General features: G+C 41.4%; 1 protein-coding gene across 1 annotated transcript in view; it reads left to right on the top strand.

The window, feature by feature from the left end:
* Nucleotides 1–26,337, top strand: part of DSCAM (DS cell adhesion molecule) — a 337,795-nt gene that overhangs the window by 257,291 nt on the left and 54,167 nt on the right. Inside the window, exons 16-21 of the mRNA XM_081199124.1 lie at nucleotides 1,432–1,502; nucleotides 3,393–3,633; nucleotides 5,768–5,914; nucleotides 7,225–7,380; nucleotides 12,544–12,677; nucleotides 23,415–23,568. Coding sequence (XP_081055250.1) covers nucleotides 1,432–1,502; nucleotides 3,393–3,633; nucleotides 5,768–5,914; nucleotides 7,225–7,380; nucleotides 12,544–12,677; nucleotides 23,415–23,568 — 903 coding nt within the window. The remainder of the gene's footprint in view (nucleotides 1–1,431; nucleotides 1,503–3,392; nucleotides 3,634–5,767; nucleotides 5,915–7,224; nucleotides 7,381–12,543; nucleotides 12,678–23,414; nucleotides 23,569–26,337) is intronic.

Below are 26,337 nucleotides of genomic sequence, written 5' to 3' on the forward strand. Positions count from 1 at the left end.
GTACTGGCAAAGGTGTGCATTGCATATTGTATGCTATTGTGGCTTCAGGCTGCCAGAATCTTTTGTTCAAAGGTAGCATCTAAAAAAGGCTCCTGCAGCAAGAGAAGAATCATGGAGTACGCACAACCTTTTCATTAATTTGCTGCTAACTCCTTGGCTCTCGGATGTCCCTTCCACTCATAACAGCAACAGCTCTCTGCAGAAAGACGCAGGGATGCCAACAGGGCTTTCTGCGCCCATTACATTGTGTGTGGATTGGACCTTCCATCTACATTCAGTGTTCCATCACTAGGGAGCCAGCCTGGTATAGTGGTTAAGAGTGGTGGACTCGTAATCTGGTGAACCGGGTTCGCATCTCCGCTCCTCCACATGCAGCTGCTGGGTGACCTTGGGCCCGTCACACTTCTCTGAAGTCTCTGAGCCTCACTCACCTCACAGAGTGTTTGTTGTGGGGGAGGAAGGGAAAGGAGATTGTTAGCCACTTTGAGACTCCTTAAGGGGAGTGAAAGGCAGGATATCAAGTCCAAACTCCGCCGCCGCCGCCTCTTCTTCTTCTTCTTCTTCTTCTTCTTCTTCTTCTTCTTCTTCAGTGCATATGGGCCTTTTCCTATTAATTGCCACTGAACCCTTCATAAATATGCTTCAATGGAAATGAAACAGATCATAATTTTTTGTTCTGGTACAGGAGCAACATTTACCCTAAGCGAGCCAGAATTGCCTACTTAGAATCATAGAATCATAGAATCATAGAGTTGGAAGAGACCACAAGGGCCATCGAGTCCAACCCCCTGCCATCGATGGTTGGCCATCGAGTCCAACCCCCTACTTAATTTCATTTCTGTTGTCATATCCAGCTCATTACCTCTCATCCGAATTCTCTTTTCTCCTTAACACTCCCTTGGTTGTTTCACACTCGTAGACGCTTCAGCCTCTCATCAGATGACAACTGACTAGAATTTGCGTGCTTATGTTCAACTCTGAAATGTTAATCTTCAATAAATAGAATAATTTCTCTCTTTAGTTACTCTTTTCATTGCTTGGTAGAAGAACTCAAGAAGGACCCTGCTGGTTCAGGCCAATGGTCCATTTAGTCTAGCATCCTGTTCTTGATTGTTGTTGTTTTGCCAAAATTTGTATTCATCTATGCTCCTTTTTGGACAACACTTCCATTTTCTGAAAGAAGACTCCTTACCTCTGCTAGCTTCCTTGACTGCCTGTTAACCTTGCTGGTATACTCTTGGCCTTGGTGGCACTTTTCCTAATCTGCAGTATACATTCTAGCTGAGCTTCTGCTATTGAGGTATTGAGCTTCACGTTAACAAAAATGCTTTGCATTTCTGAGGTTATGAATATTGTGTGATACATTATGTTCTGTAGCAAAAGTGACAAGCTTAGAATGTTGAACCCCTATTTCTTTTTTTTTTTTACCAGCTCCTGATGGACCACCTCAAGATGTTCAACTTGAGCCCATATCTTCACAAAGCATCAGGGTAACCTGGAAGGTAAATAAGTAGCATACAGTGGGAAAGGGAAAATAGGCTATGCTGGAATGTATGTCATGATATTACTGAGGCATGAGCCCACAAAAATGATATGCATAGCTTGGTGAATTTATACACACAATGCTTGTGGCTAAATTTTCAAAAATTACTTTGCAGCTGAATGTAATTGTGTGCTAAATTAAATTTGCATGCAATTATATGTTCCTGTGATTGTGCCTTTTTGAACATCTTATTATCAGAAATACAGCTGCAGTGCAGGGGGAAAGTTTGTAACTGAATTTTTTAGGATACTTCTTGCATTGAGTTTTTCTGCAAACTATAGTGAAAATCAATTTGTCCCATGAGGCAACATTTTTAGAGACATGACACTGAAGCTCTGCACTATAATGCTCTTTATGAGCCAGATTTTCAGTTCTTGTTTGAGGCGGGTGGGCTATAAGTACAGCAAGCCTCTACTGCCTGTGGCTGTTATACCCTAGGCAATGGGTTTATTAATGATCCTTGAACTAGATACATGCCCATCATTGTGTTGCTTGGCATGCCAATGAAACCGAGGAAGGTGGGTGTAATGACACAGATTATTATTTTTTTTAAAAAAACCCTCTTTCCCAAGGCTTCATAAAAAAAGCCTACGCTTCATTCATTGTCATTGCAAGGGCAAACTAGGTTTATTGTATTGCAGCTGCAAAGATATAGCACTGTTTAGGATTGTGATGCTCTTGGTTGTTGTGCTCTCCCTGCTCTCCTTCCACAGAGAGTTTGATTAACTTAAAACATACACTCTCTGGTCCTAAAAACACCTCTGTGACGGGTGTATTTTAGAGGTACGTATGTTGGGCTCAGTAATGGGGAAACAGCCCCAAATTTTTGCAACTGGGGGCTGAGATAGCATAATACCTTTTTCTTTTTTCTTTTCTTTTTTTGCCCAAAGAATGATGGATGGCCCGGCCCCTTTTATATGACAAACTGGTACCCACACTTTTGGATGGGGAGACTTGAAATCTGCTCTATCAGGTCAAGGACAATGAGACTGTCATTTAACATGGGTCATACATGATCCTAAAACAAACTTTAACAAACATTAATATAAAGTTATATGAAGACATATAAAATTTATATTAAAAGGCAAGACTTGTAGTGAAGAGGGGTGGATCCACCTGTCACTTTCCAGATGACAAAACTAGGTTTTCTGTTCTACTTGCATGCCTGAAGGGAAGTTTTACATCCACTGCTACTAGCATCAGTTGCAGAACCCTAGCTTCACATCCTTCATTTAATCATCATCATTGTAAACCTAGAGCGAACCAATAATTTGGCCTTGATTTTTAGCTGCATGGTCTTTGGGAGTCAGGGACGCGGACTTATAAAAAATATTGGGGGGGCCCGGGAAAGCTCATGAATAATAAATAAGCTCATGAATATGCAAATAAAGTGGCTCCGGCCCTAAATAGGGCAAGCCACGCCCCCCCAGCCAGCCGATTGGCTGGCTGGGAGGTGTGGCCAGTCGGGATTCCCCTGTTCTCGCGGGATTTCCGGCAGTGCCTTGGCAGTGCTGCGAAGCAGCGAGGCAGGAGCCCCCGCCCCCGGGGATTCCCTAATCTCGCGGGGGACGGCCGGGGCTCTCCGATTAGGGCGCGCGGCTGGCTGGCTGGCTGGCGAAGGAGCAGGTGGGGAGGAGGCGGGGGACGGCGGCGGCGCTCTGCTGGAAGGGCGCCCGAGATTATTGGGGGGGCTGAGCCCCCCCAAAAAATTTTTTGAGGGGGCTCGAGCCCCCTCAGGCCCCATGGAGTCGGCGCCTATGTTGGGAGTGGAGATTTCTCTCAGCTTCTAACTTAACACGATGATGTTCAACATGATGTTCAAAGTGTGTGCTACTCATACCTTCCTTAGGCTCCAAAGAAACACCTGCAAAACGGAATTATTCGTGGATACCAGATTGGTTATCGAGAATACAGTGCAGGGGGGAATTTCCAGTTCAACATCATCAGTATTGATACCACCGGAGACAGCGAAGTTTATACTTTAGATAACCTGAAAAAATTCACTCAATATGGCATGGTCGTACAGGCATGCAATCGAGCAGGAATCGGGCCATCTTCTCAGGAAATTATCACAACCACTCTTGAAGATGGTAAGTAGTAAGCAAGCATGCAAAAGTCACATATTCCTCTTCTCCCAGGCCTTTGGCTAATTAAACAAATCTTATGGCCTTTTAAACTGAACAGGGTATTGTTTTTGTTTGTTATTATGGCATGTATTTTTGTGCTTTTATATTGTAAACTGCCCTGTGAGGAAGGGTGTTATACAAATTTAATAAGTCATAAAATAATATATTAATGTGGTTGATACTGCATGGTATTATCAGTTGATGCTTTATATTTTTTTAAAATGTATTTGCTTTAATGCCGGTTTATGTGTTGTAACCTGACCTGAGCTATAGAGAAAGGTTAATATTAAGATGGAGGCCTCGTTGCCTTGGGAGTTGGCAAATTTCTTTAAGGCAGCCTTCTCTAACCCAATGTCCTCCAGATGTTTTGAACTACAGCTCTTATGAACCCTGACCGTTGGCTATGCTGGCTGCGGCACACACAACTTTCTGGCATCCAGCCTCATATAGTGAGGTTCAGAGCACAGCAATAAAATCTGAAATTAGCTGACTTCCCTAATACATGACACTTTCTAAGAATGATGTGCGGTGTGTTTCAAAGTAAAGCAACAACAGAGTGCCCTCTTGTGGGAAAAGGAAATTATTCAGTCAGCTAAGTAAATAGTTTTAAACCATGCACTCATATGACTGGGTTCTCAGTTGTTTTAAGTAGTCAGAAGACTCTTAAAATAATTACCAAGTAATAACATATGAGATGAGGTTCCCGGGTATGGTAATTAAATAATAAGATGATTTTAAATTTATGAATGCTTCCTTCAATAAAGCTTTATGGAATTATGATGCCCTTCATGGATGAATATTTGTTTTTCAGCATACTGCTGAGAGATTATCGGCAATATTTTTAGTGATGCTCTGCCAAGTCTTTGTGTCTTGCCTGAATGGGAAATTACTCTATGTAGTGAAAGATTTACAGATATGAGCAATGTTCCAGCTGAGACAATCTACATACAGCTGAGATTGCCTATTGCTGACTTTAGAGACCCCAAGCTCTCATGGACTGTGTTATCCCACTGTTAGTGATGGGAGTCCATACATGCAATATCTTTGCTATGGGCATTGCATTGAAAATCATTTTTAGCTCTCTTTTCTTGTTAATTAGACATCTCTTAATTTCTTTTTTTTAAAAAAAGTCCAGACATTATTGATACTCTCCATCTATTTATAAATTTATTTATTAATTGGCCACCATTTTGTTTAAATATTAAGCAAGGCCACAATCTGGCACTATTGTTACGTGTGCAAAAAGGCTGAGCACAAAATGGCCTCCCCAAACCCTCCACCCTGTTTGCAAGTGGTGGAAAGGTGGTGCAGGGGGAAGAGTCTGAATATTTTCTAAGTGGTGGTATGAAATAGCCAATATTTATTAGTGTGTGGGCTTTATCAGAAAATGTCTCGGCTAACTCTCTTCAGATAAATGTTGGTTAAGTTAATACCGAATGAAACTATGTTGTTAGTTCAGACTAGCGGATTAAGGAAACAGTTTGCTCTTTTAGAGTATACATGCGTTCTGCCATATTGGTAAGAGTGCCTCAATAGAGGTAGCAGTGGTTGAGGAGTGATAATGATCTGTGACCCATGATGACAGCAGTTTTTTGCAGTTCCTTTATGGAAAATGCACAAAGTACCTTCATGGTAATAACTGGAGGTTCTTCGGTCAAATTTCCACCATAATGCATACTTCCAACCCATCTGCATTCAGAATATAAGAAGAGAGTCCTGCTGGATCACACCAGATGCCTCTGGAAAAACACCAGCTGGACATGAGCGCAACAGCACTCTCCCCATTTGTGATTCCTAGCAACTTAATTTCAGAGGCACACCATCTACAACTCTGGAGGTAGAACATAGCCATCATAGTTAGGAATCAGTTAGGAACCAGTCAAAACCTTATCCACCAGGAATATGTCTAGATTCCTGTTAAAGCCATACAAGTTTTCCATTGTTTTACAAAGCTATTCTTGTAAATATTCTTCCCAGTGTTCTTTTTTGCTGAAACACATCAAAGGAACACAGTCTTGTGCATATTGGGGTTGTTGTTTTTAAAGTAATAGTTCCCCAAAAATCTGTCATGATTAAAAGTTACACTATCTAATTTCAGTTCCCAGTTCCCCACCAGAAAACGTCCAAGCAATTGCTACATCACCAGAAACCATCTCTATTACCTGGTCTACACTAGCCAAAGATGCTCTCAATGGAATTCTACAGGGATTTAGGGTGATATACTGGGCTAATCTTTTGGATGGAGGTAAGTACTCTTGCTTGTCAAGCTTAGATCTTTCCCAGCAGCATATAATACTTTTTCAGGATGAGGTTATTCCACAACCGCAATTTATATTTTTAGTATGCCATGAGTCCACTCTGTCCTGTGTTCTACTCCTCTTCGATTCAGAGTTACCTAAGATAATTTCTAAACAGAATTCTGGAATAGAGGACAACACCATTTGCTGCAGTTTTGAGCTTCTGATGTGGACATACTTATTGATAAAACACTGCAGCAGCAACAAAAGATTGTAGTCTTGATGTGGTGGTATAAACGATTGTAGTAATATTCTTTTTGTGCAGTGTTTTGTTGATGCATGCATGTGTTCCTGTGGATTGGTAAACACTGCAGTGAAAGAATCTTATTACAGCCATACGTACAATCACATCAATGGAGAATCAGTGAATAAATCTTAATACATCATTTCTACTTCAGAAACAAGATCAGGTAATAAAGAACTCTGAAATCTGGGGAAGATTTTGAAAGCTTCACTAATATTCTCTGATTCAACCCAGGTGCTAAACTACCAATGAAATCAGTTGACTGTGCATTAAACAGATATTAGTGTCCTCTCTTAGCACCCTGTGATGGTTTCCACTTCCTTCATAATTTGCCACATGCTCAGAGTATCGGTATTTTGTTGATTACTAAAACTCACCTGTTTATGCAGCCTTCCTGGGAATATGATATTTCAATATCAGTTTCTGTTGAACCTAGAAATGACAAGTTTTTTTAATGTATATTTTAGTGGATTGTTTTAAGTTATTCTGAAATACACTGCCTTTGCCATCTCTAGTTTAAGGGTAGTAAAAAATAATTCAATAACATAAATAAATGTAATGTAATACTTGTCTAGATAACTTATTGATCTCACTCTAAAAATCTTTCTATAATCCTTTTCATATGATGCCCATGTTTCATTTACTTAGCTTCCTACACTGCCATTATTGAGTTTTAAAAATCAGTAAAATATAATGCAATTTCATAATATTATCTAATCCTGATTATTTTTATTTTTTTTTAGAAAACATGCCTATGGTCAAAAATAGCACTTTATTAATTTCAAAGTGTATTTGCAGGTCTGTTTTTCTCTGTAAGACATTTCCATATTTGCTATTAAATGCACAGTATGGGCATTTAGCATGTTTATTTAATAATCACAGCCAACTTTATTCCTGCCATAGTTACATATTTTAATCCAACAATTTCTTTCATAGGCTCGCCACAGTATAATGACCGCTTGCTGCGAATAGAATAATGCTGTCACTAACTCAATTTAATTTTCTGCTCCATAGAGCTGGGAGAAATTAAAAATGTTACCACTACGCAGCCCTCATTAGAGCTTGATGGTTTGGAAAAGTACACCAACTATAGCATCCAGGTGCTGGCATTCACACGAGCTGGAGACGGGGTCAGGAGTGAGCAAATTTTTACACGCACAAAAGAAGATGGTAAGAAGTGAAACATTCTTGGTAGCCATTGGAAAATGGAACAGTTAATGGAAATTGCCCAGGTTTTCATAGCACTTCATACATGCATAGAAAACTATAACTGAAGTGCCAGTGGTACCTATTGATGGACAAGTAGGCATTCATTGTGAGTGGATCCTCCACAAGATCTTGGGGTTTTTCTTAGGGGAGATTGGCCCTTAGAGGCAAGACCAGGATAGAGTAGAGTCAAGTCACTGGATCCAGGAACAATGCACACGGCAGATTTTGTTGTACAGACAAAGAATGTCATCAGAAAGTAGAAACCCTACAGGAGCAGAGGTGTGTTGCCACAGCCCTCAAAAGAACTACATCTCCCATTATCCCCTGGGATGGTAACATCCCTTTCATGATGTTTGCCAGGCTGTGCACATGTTAATACAGTGAGGGCCCCCCCCCCAGTTTATTTCTTAGGAGGGGAAAAAATAAGATAATTTGCCTATTAATCTGAACATAGCCTTGGTAAGCTCACCCAGATCTATTTTTACAGACTTAAAATAGCTTGGTAAGATAGCCCATTGTGGAAGAAGAAAGTCGACCGCACATTATATTGTACAGCATCCCTAGATCCTGTTTTTAAAATGTTGGTCACTGTATTTTTCTCCTTACTGACAATCTGGCACAGCTTGGCTGCTTGGCCCATCTGCATTGGTTTCATTAAATCTATCCTGTGCTCTGCAGGCACCTTCTGGCACATTTCAGCCTGCTCATTGGCGTTCTCTGCCTGCAGCACATTCTGATCTCATTGATATGGGCTAAATTGTCATGGTGGTTTGGAAATGGAAGATATTCTCTCTCTCTCTCTCTCTCTCTCTCTCTCTCCATGTGTGTGGAATTGACAAACTCTGGATGTATTCCAGTTCTGCATTATATGTGCATTGCCTGTGAACATCCGCCTTGGATTAACTTCACAGTTAATTTTTGGCATCAGTGGAATATTTTCCTTAGAAAATACAGGGCAGACTACATCCTTTCAGGGGACTTTACTCACTTTCCTTCTGAGCAACTCATCACAGAGCATTTCAGCATGTACTTTTTATGCAAATGAGGCTTATACAGAGAAGGCATAAATATGCGGGGGAGGGGGCAAGGCTGTAGCTAGGGAGTGGTGAGGTGGGCCCCCGCCAGGGGTGCAGGCGATGGAGGGGGCACAAAATTGGCTAAAAATATGTCCATAAATATAAATATCAATTATTGCCTCATAAGAAATGGTTTTAAATAGAGGGTGAATTGAATGGGTGTTGGGGGGTGTTGGAGGAGAGGCTGAAAGAAGAGCTAATTTGTTTGTGGCTAGGGGGTGCAAGATCACCTAGCTATGGCTCTGGGAGGAGGGGACCCACAATTTTCCCCTAATACAAAAAAGGGTAAACCCAATAAGTAAGGGAAGGAGTCCAAAAGCTATGCATGGTTGCATTTGCATTTCTTATCTTGCTCAGTACTTGATTTTAGACACCAGAGGTCAAGCATGAATCCACTTGAATTTATGTAAAAGAAACAGTTCTGACTAGGAATACAAAATGAGGGTTCTTTTTAAAGTTTGCATTATTTAGGTCTTTCTCTGCAGAAGCCTGCAAGGGGAAAAATATTGTTTCTGTCCAAGATGTTCATGGCACATTAAAAATTGCAGCAGAAATTTCTGGCTGCGTTTTTTATATTTTAAAAAAATGGGATTCATTTATCCCCCTTTGGTTGGAGTTCCTCTAAACTATAAATGGAGTTACTTATTAACCAAGTGCCTTTCCACCTGAGGATTTATTTCACTGATCATTAAAATTTAAATAGACACACTCATTTTCTCTCCACACTCTAGGCTTAAATTGCATTTTCACAGGCTGTTGTATTTGATGGCATGGGGGTTGAATGATTGCATTCATTAGAAATGATGCATTATAAAATCTTAATTAAAACAATGAATCTGTGTTCCTTAATAGACAGAGTCATGGAGCCAGATCCATACCTGGTGAAAACCAGTGCAGTCTAGTAAATGGCACCAATTTACACCTGTTTGAATCTAGCTGATTAGCTCCTTCAGGCTTTTCTTCCTATGTAATGGTGCTCAGTTCACCATAGGCTGTGTATGTGCTGCATCTGGCTGCTTTCTGCATCTACCATAAGTGTGTATCCCATAGGAAAGTCCCACCAGAACTCCATTGCATAGATAGAATCCCAGCTTTCTATTTGCTTCCTTGAGCTTCTTGGATGCACTGCGGATGATCATAGCTGTCAACGTTTCTCTTTTTTTAAGCGAAATTCCCTTATTCCAAATAGGATTCCTCGCAAGAAAAGGGAAAAGTTGACAGCTATGGTGGACGATGAGTGTGCAGAGCTGCACCTGGCACAGGAGACAACCCTGGTTTGCTATGTAAACTAATACAAAATATAGCCTGTCAACTGGGACTAGGCAAAGGAAGCACAGATTGATGGTGCTGAAACAAGAACACTGGCTCCTTCCACTGCAAGGCAGACTTGAAAGTGCTTAATAGGAACCTACATGGCTAGCGTCGTGGGTACCTGAAGTGTCACTTATTCCAATAGGAACCTGCTTAGACATTCAGGTAGTCTTCTCCTGGGCGCCCACACCATCTGAGGTGAGATGGGTAGCAACTGGAGAGAAGGGCTTGTCGGTTGTGGAGTCCCACTTAAGTAATGAATGCTCTCTCCTAGGAAGTTTGCATGGATGCTAACTTTGATGTCTTTCTGGTGGCAGGCAAAGACCTGATATTTATTTCCCAGACTCTTAAGTCTTAGCCTGTGATGGACTGTTTTAATTGCTGCTTTTATACTGCAGCTGATTTATTAGTGTTCTCTCTCTCTCTCTCTATATATATATATATAATCGTTAGTTGTGCATGCATATGGGGATGTGAGAGAAGGGGTGGGAAACTTCCAAACACTCAACCACATCTAGTTTAGAGCTACTCTTTGCAGCTTGAATGCCCAAGGAAGATTCGGTTTTCTTCGTGTTGTGCCATTTTTTCCATGCCAGACACCTGCATCTTATTATCATGCTTTAGGATTGTCTCCACTTAAGTCCTGCCTGATTTGTGTGTCTTGCGTCTGCCTGCATGTGCAATGTGCATCTCTCATATCTACTCCTTTGTCACACCATGCGCCCCCACATTCTTCGCACTGTCACTCCGTCTTTCTCAAATTCCCCATGAGAAAACATCATTATTCAGAGGCAGTACATTCTTTTTAAAATCAATTTATCTGTGACAGACGTATTTTCTACATCGTTTCCCCACCCCCACCCCATTCACATCTTTCCTGCTCCCCCCCCCTTTTCTGCCCAGACAGTACAACATTGGTATTACAACTTCTGTTCAGAGTGTACCCACACATTCATGCATTTTTTGCATGTTCGTCAAAGTCTTAACAGTATTAATGGTATTAATGGCATACAGCCAGAATAGTTAATGATCATTTGCTTGTTTTCAGTATGCCACTGGTAATAATTGCATGCACCAGGAAGGTCAGAACGTATGATTATTTCAGTACACATTGGTGGTTTTGTTAGGTTTTTCCAATAACAAAAAAATAGTGGTTGAGTTGTGGAAATTGTTCAGGTACCTCAGCATTTTTTCCTAGGCCATGACAAATATTTCAGCTGGGATGTTATACCACAGATTGCTGCACTTTGTGTGAGGGAGGCTTAAATTTCAAACTTGCCACTGTGGTAATGTATGAAGATTTAAGGATTATCAGAAATACAGGAACAGCTGCTGGTTATGAATATGAGGGTAGGGATGGGGGAGAAATTTGGTTTTGTTTGCACTGTAATGTGAAATTACTTAATCCATATTAGCTCAAACCCATGTGCAAACTGAAACACATTTATCTTTTTTTTTGGGGGGGGGAAATCACATTTCTCTGAATTTTGCAATGCAGTTCTCCAACCAAATAATGTGCACAGAGTGCACATATTAGGGGAAAGTGTGCATCAAAGTGCACACATTATGGAAATGAATACATTTTATAGAGTATTCAAAGGCAAAGGATAAGCTACATTTCTCCTTGTGCCTGTCTTGGTTCCAGAACTCTAGATTGATTGGACTAATTCAAAAGGATTTGAGGCCCACAAGCTGCATCCATCAGAACTGCTCCCTGTGGCTTCAGGCTTAATTTGATAATCAATTACTTTTAAGCCCACATGTCCTGTGCAGATCATAAACCACCACCCTTTCTCAGGCAACTAATTACCAAGAAGAAACGGGTTTCTGCCTTCCTTAGGAGTGGCAAAAGGCCATTTGTAATGAGCTGCCTATTTTTTTTTAAAAAAAAAAAACACACCAGAGAATTGTTAAGTAGTGTGTTTCTTGTGAATCTGTATACTCATTACCAAAAGGAATTAGATTCTTCCCTATAAGGTTTTTAGCAGAAATGTATGGCTAGATATAGTCATTTATTCTCACATTAGGTTTTAAGCAGAGCCAAGAGAATTAATTGCAGATTTAAAATGTGGATACTTAATCAAAGCTTGGCCTTCGGAAATGGTGTTCAGAATTTCTTCAAGCAATGGGTTTGAGGTGATTTGCTGAAGTATGATTATGTACATAATTCAAGCGGAGATAAAAGTTCTTTGCAGCATTTAAATAAACTAAAAAAACCCAACAACCAGCTGATGACAATTCTGTAACATTATATATATTGACATTGACTGATTAACAGACCAATCCTATACCTGTCTACTTAAGAAACAAATCCCATTATGTTCTATGGAGCTTTCTTCCAAGCCAAGCAGAGCAACCTAAACCTGCTTGGGACACCAGTGTAGATACTCTAATGGCAGAAGGTGGGGAGCAGGTAGATTCAGCCTGGACCGTGTGCCTGCTCCAAGATGGCACAGCGATTGGGCCTGGTAGGCCTCATTCTTACAAACTCTCTCAATGCAGAATCATGAGAGATACTAGATATGCTGAGAAGTTGAAACAGTTGTCCTTCGCCAAGTGGCCCTTATCAAAATAGGTTGGGTGTGTGTAGGTGTGATGCAACTGATGGCTGGCATGGCAATGTTTTCCTCCCCCAAATTAAATCCATGGTTGCCGTGCTACGTTTGCCCCACTGTGCAGTTCAATGTACACCAACGGGTTTTGCCTGCTATCCTAACTAACTGTGTTTCTCTTCCAGTTCCAGGTCCTCCCGCCGGAGTTAAAGCAGCCGCAGCCTCCGCTTCCACGGTGTTTGTATCGTGGCTCCCTCCCATAAAACTGAATGGCATCATCCATAAGTACACCGTATTCTGCTCTCATCCCTACCCCACAGTAAGTGGAATTTGGACCTCCTACAGCAAGAGGGTAGGGGGACTTTTTCAGTTCAAGGGCCACAGTCCTTTAGGGGTAACCTCCTGGGGGCCACACGCCAGTAGAGGGCCAAGGATGTACATTTTACCTGTGCACAGTAGGCTGGTTTCTACACACATACCCCTAACCCTCTGCATCCTCCACTCTGGCAAGCAAGAAGCACAATCAAAGTTGAAGGGCACTTCAGCCAGAGGGCACAAATAAGGACAAGTGCGGAGGAAAGGGAGGGAGGCATGGGGAGAGGACAAAAAAAGGGAATGATTCCTTCAGCTCATGGACAGCTCATGTGGTTAAATGCAACCATTGGAGACTAGCATACTCATTGTGGAAACCCTGGTGAAGTGAATTACACAGGGCAGAACATAACAGTATTGGAATTACCTGTGCTTGCAGATAGCCATATTTGCATATGAAATAGTTGTCAGAGGAATGCAGCAAGATTGAGCATCGAGACACTGCCTTTGTTTTTATTAATAATGAGCCATGGCGGGTGGCAGATTTTTAGATGAAAGCCTTCTCCTAGACAATGCATCTTTTAATTTGCATTTTTGCACAATGTTAAAATATTTTGAAGTGTATTTTAATTATAGTTGTCCATGCAGGTTTGCACCAATTTTTATCAATAGTATTTTGATGAACAGCAAATAAAAAACAAAATAGCCTTCATTCTGTGTACCATGGAAGGCAGAAGGGATTAAGGTCTGAGTAGAGATACATGAGAATTTGATCTTTCCCAATTCTGATATAAAGTGACCTGATCTAAACAGACCAGTACGATTAAAAGAAATTATGAATCATTGAAATGATAGTTGGTGGTGGCGTTTTCTCTTAGGGTCAATTATTTTTCAAAATGTAGAACATGATCTCTTAAGTCTGGGATTCTCAAACTGTGGTATGCAGACCACCAGTGGTCCGTGAGCTTCATTCAGGTTGTCTGCAGTGTATCTGTGGATTTGTGGTTGAAGCTGGGAGATAGCCTATCCATTGCACTAAATAGTCATATTGATGTTTAATTGTTTTTAATTGCTTCTTTCATTTTCTGCACAGTATTTCATTGCATTGCAATCTGAATTCTATGGAATAGAGTACAATATATAAGAAATAAAAGAAGCAATAAAAATAACAGTTAAAAACCACAGCACAGTGCATTATGATTGATACAAGAAGCAGAATCCCATTAAGTTGTCTGCCAATGCCCTCAACAATTTTCAAGTGCTCCATGGGAAACAACTTTGCTAACCACTTTCTTAGGTTTCCATGCGTTCTGGTTTCTGTCATGGTGTTCCATTGCACCATTGTTTATTTTTTTTAAAATATATTTATTGAATTTTCACAAATTATAAAAACACACACAATACACAATACAAACATACACACACCAAAACAAACATGTATAATTTCAAATCCTTTTTTTCTTAAAACTTACTTCATCGACTTCCCCATACCTCCCCTTTCTGCATTCCAATTCCCAAATTTATTTCAGCAAATCCTCCCCCTTAATTTTATCTAATTTTTTCCTTTCCTTTTCTTTTACTTAAACTTTTACCGCTATAATCCCTTACTTTCTATAACCACAACATTTTAACACTCATTAATTTTGCAACATTTCTTAAGATAAATTTTAAATTTCTTCCAATCTTCTACCGCTGTCTCCTTCCCCTGGTCTCGGATTCTGCCGGGCATTTCAGCCAGTCCCATGTAGTCTATCACCTTCATCTGCCATTCTTCCAGAGTGGGTAGATCTTGTGTCTTCCAATACTTTGCGATAAGTATTCTTGCTGCTGTTGTAGCATACATAAAAAATGTTCTATCTTTCTTTGACACCAATTGGCCGACAATGCACAAGAGAAAGGCCTCTGGTTTCTTAGGGAAAGTACATTTAAGTACCTTTTTCATTTCATTATATATCATTTCCCAGAAGGCCTTAATCTTCGGGCACGTCCACCAAAGGTGAAAAAAAGTACCTTCCGTTTCTTTACACTTCCAACATTTATTATCAGGCAAATGGTAGATTTTTGCAAGCTTGACTGGGGTCATGTACCACCTGTAGATCATTTTCATAATATTCTCTCTTAAGGCATTACATGCCGTAAATTTTATACTGGTGGTCCACAACTGTTCCCAGTCAGCAAACATAATGTTATGACCAATGTCTTGTGCCCACTTTATCATAACTGATTTCACTGTTTCATCTTGCGTATTCCATTTCAGCAACAAGTTGTACATTCTTGACAGATTCTTAGTATTGGGTTCTAACAGTTCTGTTTCTAATTTTGATTTCTCCACCTGGAAGCCAATTTTCCTGTCCTGTTTGTAAACCTCCATTATTTGATAATAATGGAGCCAATCTCGTACATTCACATTCAATTTCTCGAAACTCTGTAATTTCAGTTTATCTCCCTCCTGTTCCAAAATTTCCCAATATTTTGGCCATTTGGCCTCCATATTGAGCTTTTTCATGGCTTTTGCCTCCATTGGCGACAACCACCTTGGGGCATTGCACCATTGTTTAGTCCTGCTGGCCATATGACCCAGAAAGCTGTCTGTGGGCAAACGCCGGCTCCCTCAGCCTGAAAAGCGAGATGAGCGCCACATCCCCATGGTCGCCTTTGACTGGACTTGACCATCCAGGGATTTACCATAGCTTAGGTTATATAGAGCTCTTCCTCAGCATGGTGTAGTGGTTAAGAGCAGTGGACTCGTAATCTGGTGAACCGGGTTCGCGTCCCCGCTCCTCCACATGCAGCTGCTGGGTGACCTTGGGCTAGTCACACTTCTCTGAAGTCTCTCAGCCTCACTCACCTCACAGAGTGTTTGTTGTGGGAGAGGAAGGGAAAGGAGAATGTTAGCCGCTTTGAGACTCCTTCAGGTAGTGATAAAGCGGGATATCAAATCCAAACTCCTCCATACTGGATCAGAAAGGAAAGGAAATGATGTTCTGAGTTCAGCTGCCCAATGCAAAAGATAACCTGCAGCATCTGATTTCTATGTCTTAGAAAGCACCTGTGAAGTGCCATAAACATAGTTGTATGGTTGTTTTTTTAGGAGTCTGTATTCTTCTTGGAATGAATGAAATGGGAAAAATTGAACCAAATTTCATGCATTCCAAAACAAACGATCGGAGTTTCAAACACATAGCAAGCAGGCTTCTCATTTGCAACTTCTTCATCATTCATTCAAAGCTCAGTGGGACTGAAGAGTGGGTAAACACAGTGTACCTTGTAAAATGGCTATTGGGTGTTTGAGGCTGCAGTCCTACACATAATTAAACAGGAGGCCACCAACTTGGATGCCTTTAAAAGAGGATTAGACAAATTCAGGGACCATAAGATTATCAGTGACTACTATCCATGGTGAGAGGCAATAAATGCTTCTGAATGCTTGTTGCTGGAAATCACTATTATGCTATTATGCTCCGGTCCTGCTTGTGGCTTTCACACAGGCATCTGGGTTGGCCCTTGTGAGAACAGAATGCTGTCCTGGATATAGGCCACTGACCTGATCCTACAGGCTCTTCTTATGCTTACATGGGAGTAAGTCTTATTGAATTCAGTTTAGACTTCTGAATAAGGCTGCACTGTAAATTACCCACAGACACTAAAGGAGTGAAGTCATGTCATTGGAATCTGTGGGATTTAAATAACTTGCAACTGAGATATGGCTGCACTGGGAAGCAAAATCCCTTCCTTTTGTAGTACAGTGGTACCTCAGGTTACAAACACCTCGGGTTACAGACTCCGCTAACCTGGAAATTGTACCTCGGGTTAAGAACTTTACCTCAGGATGAGAACAGAAAACGTGTGCCGGTGGCATGGTGGCAGCAGGGGGCCCCATTAGCTAAAGTGGTACCTCAGATTAAGAACGGTTCGGGTTAAGAACGGACCTCCAGTACAAATTAAGTTCGTAACCAGAGGTACCACTGTAGCTATTTCCTGGGTTGCAGGGTCTAATGAAACACCTTTGCTCTGTTTGTGGACAATTTAAACACCCTGCACAGCTGCTGGAGAGCAAAATGAAGGGAGGGACCCACTTAACTTCTGGCAGCCTTGTCTGCCATTGAAAGCAAAGGTTAACAGAAACAAATGAAGAATTGAATCAACTTTTAAATATGGAAAACAAATGGACACCCCCCTTTTTTTGTTCTCCATCTATGCTAGTGATGAGCAATTTGGTGGTGCTTTTGAATACCCTAAGGTACCTGGTTAGATTAGATGGTCTGGTCCAGCAAGATAATTCTTAGGTACTTGCAATCAATGGGCTAATTCCAAGTGTTGGTTGGGTGCTGGTTGTGTGTATTAATGGGTAAGGGAAAGACACTCTATTTGTACTGCAGACTGTGCAGTGAAAGCAGCACAAGAAGTTAGAATCATAAAATGTTATTGCTCTCTAGGTATTGTATATTTAGCTTTCTATTACCTGAACTCTGCTGAGTTCACATGTGCAGGGACACTTAGAACCTTCCAGGCCCAAGATTTGTCAATCAGTCTGTGGGCAAAGGGACATGCAAGAGGATTTCTTATATCCACTTGGAATGGGAATATAGCATTTGGTAATCTGCAGTTTACCGGCAAACATCACTGCTCAGTTTTGGAACAGGTGGGGGAGAAAAACATAACAAAATTGCGGAAAATTAAAATGTGTCAAAAGCATTCAAACACTTTTTAAGATGCCTTCTGTTGGCCTGTTGGGTTTAAAATGTTATTAAGCTGTTTTTCTCACCTCTTCCATCCGGTAATATTTTTTATTGCTGTGACACTGACAAACTGGAACGTGTCCAGAGGAGGGCAACCAAAATGGTCAAAGGCCTGGAAACGATGCCTTATAAGGAACGGCTAAGGGAGCTGGGCATGTTTAGCCTGGAGAAGAGGAGGTTAAGGGGTGATATGATAGCCATGTTCAAATATATAAAAGGATGTCACATAGAGGAGGGAGAAAGGTTGTTTTCTGCTGCTCAAGAGAAGCGGACACGGAGCAATGGATTCAAACTACAAGAAAGAAGATTCCACCTAAACATTCGGAAGAACTTCCTGACAGTAAGAGCTGTTCGACAGTGGAATTTGCTGCCAAGGAGTGTGGTGGAGTCTCCAACTTTGGAGGTCTTTAAGCAGAGGCTTGACAACCATATGTCAGGAGTGCTCTGATGGTGTTTCCTGCTTGGCAGGGGGTTGGACTCGATGGCCCTTGTGGTCTCTTCCAACTCTATGATTCTATGATTCTATGATTCTATGAGACCTCTGAGTGCAGCAAGAGATCCTGTTCTTGAATGAGGTTGATAAACTCAATCTAACAGCAGTTGCTATGCTAACTCAGATGACACAAGGCCTTTAAAAGAAAATGTAACTGTCCGTTCTACAATATTGACTGTTAGCAAATTTGCTATTGCTCATAGAGTGTTTAGATTTATTGAACACATTTTTTTCTCTCCATTGTGATTTTGAGGTTATAAATGCTTAGCAAGAGCTTCATTTGTTGTGCCTTATAATAGCCACCAGGTGGCACTGCAGGTTCTAGCTTTATCAGGCATGTTCCTGAAATATTTTCTTGCCTTGTTTCTTTATTGAAACAGGGGTTGGAATATATTAGAGGGAGATTAACCACTAGAGAGTACATTCGGTAACTGGGTTTTGTTTCCAAGGTATTATTCTCAATACATTACCCCTGCCGCTGCCGCCACGGCCCACTTTGTAATGTTAAACTTATTTGCACAGCTTGCACATTTTAGCAACGTTTGAGCTACTTTCAAATTATATTTGTTTATGCCCTCCAACATTCCTCCTGTGAAAATAGGGAAGTCCCATTCCATAATGATAATTTTACTATTTATACCCCACACATCTTACTGGATTGCCCCAGCCACTCTGGGCAGCTTCCAACATATAAAAAAGAATAGTAAAACATTAAACATTTTTTAAAAAATAACTTCCCTAAACAGGATTGTCTTCAGATGGCTTGGGGGGTCAGATAACTCCATACCCTCCAACATTTCTCCAATGAAAATAGAGACATCCTAAGCCAAAGTGGGACATTCCGGGATCAAATCAGAAACCGGGACGGCTTCTCTAAATCAGGGACATACCTGGGAAATAGGGACACTTGGAGGGTCTGTTTGTTTTGTTGATGCTGCAGCAATTGGAACTTTGTATAACGCATTCAGAAAAACTGCCTACAAACTTCTAGCAATTTCAGCAACCTTTCCCTACTATAGTAGCATTTGCATCATTGCTTCAACTAAGGGAAGTGTGATGTTTCTAGCAGGCCACTAGGGACCGCTGTGACACTTAATTCAATTTGTTTCTTGGCTCTTCCATTATCTGCTGCTGCTGCTGCTGATTGCGTTTCTGATGCTCTTCGGAACTTCTTAAGTGGGTCATCCAGCCTGATCCCCTTCGTACAAGAAATGTATTTATTCCCTCTGTACTTTTCTACCGTTTATGGAGGGCTTGCAAAATGATGCTGAAGCAACAGCTCTCATCATGGCTGCATCTCTCCTGACAACAGACAATGATAAAACACATCTAATCACTGAAAACAGCATTTTAGCAACCAAAAGAGCCAGAAATTGCAAATTATAGTCCAAGGAGCAATCAGATCAAAGGCTTGCGGGTTGGGAGGTCTTAAAACTGTGCTACCCAATAATTAATCTGATGCCAAAGGAACTTATTTGACAGAGTAGTTTGTGCCTGCTTTGTGCTGGGCTGAATAGGGACGATTGGATTGGGCTGAGGGGTCTCAGCCCTGTCAGTTTCTTCCTGTGAGGTGATGCCAGGGTCACTCTGCTGCCATGGAGCTGCTTCTCCTGCCTGCTTAACTTGTGGGGGGGGGATGAAGCGCCACCCACAAGATCTCCACCTGCAGAGGCCAGCTGACTGCGAAGGGCCTTGAGTCCTGAGCCTGCCTGGCTAACATTATGTGGCAGCACCAGCTACAGGCTGGGGGTAGCAGGGCTGCAGATACAATGGTAGCCCCGCTGTTCTGCATAGCCCCACCAGGCAGGAGAGGGGCAAGTTAGCGTCTGAATCAGCCCACATATCCACCATTGGAAAGAAATCTGGTTTAATCAAGTTGCATTCCCAAAGTAGGTCACTTAACTGCAATAAAGCCACTGTTCCTCCTCTGTGTGTGGGTTAAAGTCTGGAAGGATGGAGCAATTTAAGTGGAACAGTGCAGTAAAAGGATAGTGTGTCTAGAGTTTGCTGTGGGATAATTTATTCCGCTGGTTCTCATCTTCCATTCTGCATTAAGATGTGGCATAAGATGATCTCACATCAACATTATGTTTTCCTGATAAGGGGGGGGGGAGGAAGGGGGGGAACTGAACTGGGTTTATGTTGCTTCAGAAGAACTAAAATAGTGCATGTGCCACCTGTGACAGCCATCTCAAAAGGCTGAAACGTTAAAGTTATGTCTTTTTCCCCTTGCTAAATAAGAAATTGCCTTTGCTGTTTCAGTTCTGTTTTCCTATGCCTTACTTTACACATCCACTTAAAAATATTTTACATTAGAGACATAAAGTACAAAAGTTTTATCAAGAGTTGATGAAAGAACCTATGCTAATTGGGGGCCATATCAGTAGCACAGGGCAGAGGTGGTTACCTGAACTCACAGCAAGTGAGTCACTGCTGTTTAGTGGCAGGGGGCAGGGATGGAAAGATCTTTCTCTCTTGCTCCAGTGTTAAATTTAGTTTTCCACATTTTGCAGCAATAATAATAATAATAATATCAAAAGCCCTCTTGAAAATTCATCAGCATTTTAGCAGAAATTTATCCCAACAAACACATTTTTATATCGTTTTGACTAATGTATGCATTTTTGCAAGTATTTCCCTCTAATATACTGTAATTCATTTTTGTATGTTATCATCATTAACACCTCCATTTTTATGCACACTTTTACACATATGCATACTTGTAAACATTGTTTGGACGAAGGAATGCACCACAAAATTAATAGAAGTCTTGCTTTTGAAAGCTAACTGTGTTTCAGTTCATGCACTGTTTCGGAGAGTGAGGATTTTGAAGATGCTTTAAATGCATACCGAATTCAATTACTCTTCCATCCCTTGCAGGAAGATGGGCAAGGTGGTGTTCTGGTCAGTGCAGTGGCAACAGACCAGCTCAGCCAATTTGGTGTTCCTCCTGCTGCGTTTGCACCATGCTGACCTGCCCTCCCCACTACCCCCCCCCCACTAAACAGCAATGACTCACTCTCAGAAAGGTCTGGTGATTACCTCCACCCTACCACTTTGTCCACTGCTAAACAATATGTAGAATAGTCTTTGTCAGCTGAGTTTATATTTAGCATTCATCGAGGCTATTTTATTTTTATGTTTTTGTCTGGTTGAAGAGGATACTTTATTAAAATAGACAGATCCTTTATTCCTTTTGTAAACCATTCAGAGGTCTTTTGTTCAAGTAAGCAGTACACCAATTTTGTAAAATGGAAGGAGCTCGTTTTGCAACCATAATTAATACAATTTGAAATTATGGAAGTATTAGCAATAATTCTTTGCACAAAGCAGCCTGGGAACTTGAGGACATGGCTAACGCTTCTCTTCCTAGAACTCTTAACAGGTCCTTGGGGACTTCAAACACCAGCTGCACTTGGAACAACTCAAATGCCAGCAGAAAGCGCCCCACACAGGTAAGCAGACTGCACCCTTTTTCCTACTCTGAGTCTTGTCTGAACTGCATTGTTCTAACACATTGTTCCTTCCCAACAGTGGGGAGCAGTGTGTTCCACGCCCAGGGAAGACACACATCCTTGCATACAGGTAAGCTGTCTGTTGGCAAATGCCAGATCATTGCCACTGTTGGCCAAAGATTCATGAGCACTCCTGCGTTACAGGATCACAGCCCGGGTGCATGGAGCAGAACAAACAGCATGGTTCCATGCAGTTGGACACATGGTTTCCCTGCAACCCTCAAAGAGTATTGGGTATGTATAATCACTGTCTCTGGAGCCTCCGGGGTGGGGCATCGGCACTGGCTGACACTGGTGGCTCCACCCACCCTCCTCTCTCATTTCTTCACAAACACCTACATAGTGGTTTGGGGACTTTGTGCCTCAAATGCTGACTGTTGCTCTGCCTGTTTTCCCTTGCTCTTCACAGACCAGGATATACCCCATTCCACGCAGACCACAAGGGAGACCTGCCCTGCAACTTGCAGCAGCAACCAGGATGCTTCCATCCATTCTATCGCAAGGCAAGCTCCTGTATCCTTGCAAGCTCCTCGGCAGATCGTTATACAACAGGCGAAGGGTGGGCCTAACGTGGAGCTGATGCCATAAAGAACACTCTCAAACCAATGCCCATCACACAGAAGTCCTGCTGGGGCAACCGTTTAGCAAACTGCCCTATGTTTGTCTTTGCTTTCCAGGATCTTTTCCAAGCCACATGCTCATCAATAAAGATCATGGTTTTGTCGCCTGTGTTGTGTCTTTGTTGCTAGGGATAGATAGGGATCCCTTTTTTTCCTACCACAGTATAATCTGGTCTCAGGATGGGACTGTGAGAAGGTGGGTGGGGAGCTATATGGGCCAAGAAGCAGTAATCCCTCCAGAATCTGCTCACTCAGGTTTCCTGGACTGAGTGTCTAGACTGTTAGGGTGCACAACAGGATGGGCATTGGTGCTGATGCCAGGATGTGTCCTGGTTCTCTATTCTGAGGGACATTAGTGCCTTTGGTGAGCTGCTAGTATTTGTGCTTTTCTGTCTGTCTGTTGCCTCTGATTTATCAAGATAACTAGAAGTGATATAAACAGGCAAAAACTGTGACCCCCCAAAATGGTGGCATAAAACAAAGTGAAGATATGAAGTTTAGGGGATGCTGGATTTGAAGTGCATAAATTTAAAAAGTAGCATTCCACCAAAAAATAATAACAAGAAGCCAGTCACAACAGCTCAAGCAGCCTATCACAAGAGCAAACCCAGGCATGTACCTGCCCTCAATCACCTGCCACACTAATCCATGCTCTGATACCCTCCCATGCATATGGATGCTCATGAAGATAACTTGAAAGCCACAGCCAGTGCAAAATGCAGAAACCAGGTTGTTAAGCCGATCAGCCAGTCTGAACCCTATCACACTGGTTCTGAAAGAATGGCCCTGACTGTCAATACACTTCTGGTCTGAATTCAAAGTGTTGGCGATGATATATAAAGCCCTGAATGACTGAGGACCAATTTCTGAAGGAGCATCTTTTCCTATAATGCCGTGCTTGGAAGTTAAGATCTGCCAGAGAGACCTTTCTCAGTAAGCTGCTTCCAGGAGTTATATACAATGTGGGGATGCAAGAGAGGGTGCTCTCTGGGGTGGACACCCTGGTTGTGGAATGCCTTTGTCTCTGAGCTACAGCTGCTGCAAACTACTTTTTTTGTTTCTATGCCTGCTTGAGACATGGTTATTTGCGCAAGCATTCTCTGGAAATGCTTCAACTTCAATTTTTTCTTAAATAGTTGCTGCTCTATAATTTTATGGCTGATGTTAAATTGTAATTTTTACTGTTTAATGGATCATTGGTTTTCAAATTAGTTTTATTGCCTCCCACCCTGAGCTCTTCTTCTGAAGAAGGACCAAGTTTAAATATTATAAATACGTTACTTTTCCCAATCTGAAGTAGTTAAGAGGTAAAGACTCTTAACTGTTATGTGTACATCATTTACCTTAGTTTGGGAATGTTTGTCTCTCCTGTCACAGGTAATCAGCGAATTCGAAGCTACTCCTGACTCATTTTCCTACAGAATCCCAAATCTGAGTCGGAATCGGCAATACAGTGTCTGGGTGGTGGCTGTGACGGCTGCAGGGCGAGGCAACAGCAGTGAAATTATCACCGTGGAACCATTTGCTAAAGGTGAGGAGTCTGCTTGACATAAATGGATAGCATACAACATAGCGGATTTTTGGTGCTGGAAGAGATGAAAAGGCCATTTGGGCTGTAGTCCTAACCAAATCAGGGGTAAGCCCTATTGAACTGAATGGGACTTACTCCCAGGTAAGTGAGATTCGAACTGTAGCCTAAATTATTTGTTGCAGGGCAGAACTACTTATTTGTAGATCACAGTGGGTTGCAGTCCAAAGGACTGGACTTAAAATGCAGTATTAACAATGCAATGGGAAACGGTGAGGTGGCCATGCCTCCTGTTCAGATCTTGCCCGCCGGCCCACCACCTCACACCAAACAGGACTTTTAATCTTGTCTCAAAGGATCCGGTGGGTGGAAAGGTCAGGAGAGCAGGGGGCAGGCACAGTATCTGCACAATCTCCCACTGAAACATTACAGTGTTAAAGGTGAAAGTGGATTATGGCATTGTCTGGCAAGCAGAGCTGTTGGGTATGGAGGAACTTTTTGTTTGCATTTTAAAACAAACCAGCTTTATTCACATTTCCTAGGCTAGTTACACAGATGTATAATATATTATACATTTCCAAATTTTGTGATACATTTCTTAGCTCAAAAATGTACCACGGTGCCTTGAAAATTATTATCTTACAAGAAAAGGCATTTAGAAGTGAGTGCAATGAGATACATATTTAATCACAAAATGTGTACTTAAATGTATCTGAATATGGATTTATTCATTTTTAAAAGCAATTCAAAACCAGGAAGGAAGGAATTCATCAATGAGCCCACGTGAAATGGGCATGGGCCAGAAAGAGAGTGATCAGCCCATCTCTCTGCACAGCAAAAATATCCTTACAGAGCAAAGAACTCAGACTGACACATACCATAGAGAATGGCAACTATTATAAATACCAGGGTTCTGGGTCCTGAGAATCATCGTTTTAAGGGGAAATGAAGCTTCTAGCCTTCATGGTTGCTGAGATACATCTGGATATATGTTGACAATGTTTGCTAGCATAGAGTGATGCAAAACTGAGCAGGCCATTTTGCCCTTGAGGCAGAAACAAGCAGGTTTCTTTTGATGGCACTTAAGAACTATCAGGAGCCTTGTGCTCCTGGAGCCTCACTAGTATCTGCTAGCAATATAATGTAATTTCATTAGCTAGGCTTCATTTACTTCTCTTCCTTTTGATCAACAGAACTCATTTTTTGTGTGTGACTTTAATTAAATTTTTTACTAAAACAATCCTCTTGAGAATCTGAGGCTTCTCTTGAAGATGCCATGAGCACCACGACGTCAGGATGATCATATAGCTCATAGAATAATGTTCTTCCTTTCTTCCCCTTTATGGATCCCAGTGGTCCACTATGAGCTTCCTGAAGCCATTTTCCTTTGCTCACTCCAAGGATTGCTATGTAAGATTTTCCTTTTAAATATTATTTGGACAGGATAAAAACCCATCGAGATTAAGCATTCCAGTTACATTTGATGATAACGCTTGTTCTCACATTTGCCTAATTGGTGTAAAATGGATTCCTGGCCTGTAGTCTCTCCTTCCATATTAACTGCTATTTCTAATCAGCATTCTTAATTTTGCACATTGCTTGTTAATGCATTGTGGTTCTTAGTATTGTGCTTTAGGAAGAAATAGGAAGGATAAAAATGGGCTCTTCTTGAAATAAGAATTGTCCAGACCAAAAATATGGTTCCAAAGCTTTACTAACAGAAAACAGACACTCAGAACAATGATGTTACATTTAAATAGTTGCATAACATCATATGCTTGTCCAGGCATAGGTACAGCATTTTAGGAATATTAAATTGCTCAAAACAGAACTGAAACATAGCTCTGTCTCTACCACAGCCAGCATTCCATCCTTTCTTCTAGGGTGCTTGAGAACAAAAACTGAAGTCCAACTCATACAAAATGGAGATTTGCAATTGAATCTTCCCCACATGATCTAAAGTTAAACACCTCATGGCAGAGTAGCAGAGATATGTTCTAAATTAATTTCCTTTTTTCTTTTTATATGCTTTTTATTAGTTTTCTGATTTAACACACACACACACACACACACACACACACACACAAAATTAACAAAAATAATAAAATAAAAAGGAAAAACATCCATAAATCCATAAGTTCTTAAAAGAAAACCTATGCCACCATGTTCTTAATTCCCAATTACTGATCTTTCCCAATAGACTTCTGTCTTCCTCAAAGCGGGTCTGTTACGTTCCATTTCAGTGTACAATTAAACAGTTATACCTAGTGTATATAAAGCATCATAATTACATTAATGGATGGAATAAAGGAAGGGTTTTTAAAGGATGGCCCATCCTCTCCTATGCACACAGAGCTGCATGTGAACAGATGTGTATATATTTGGGCATTCTTCCTTCACCCTGGTGCTTGATCAATGTGCTGGATTCACTGCAGCACACCTTGGCAATGTCAATAGCAAGAAGCCCTTCTGCACCTCGTGGGTTTCCAGGTGTAGGTTCCACCCAGGAGGCATTGACAGTGGCAGACTATCAAATGCACATATGTGAGCCCCAGATGGCACTTTATGTCGGGTCTAGCAGAGTGCCAGCAGGCTCAGCTCAGGGCTGGTTGAGGGAAAGGAGGACAGGCTTCCATAGAATTCCTATGGGACATCCCCTCCGATGCACATTAAACAGCTTGTGTAGCTCAACAGACACAAGAGGGAGTGCAAACATGCCTTGAGTGTAGTAACACTGAAATCTGAATACAGCGGGTCCAGGCTATTCAAATA

The sequence above is a fragment of the Podarcis bocagei genome (assembly GCF_964188305.1).
Source record: "Podarcis bocagei genome assembly, chromosome: 6".
In the NCBI taxonomy this organism is placed as follows: Eukaryota; Metazoa; Chordata; class Lepidosauria; order Squamata; family Lacertidae; genus Podarcis; species Podarcis bocagei.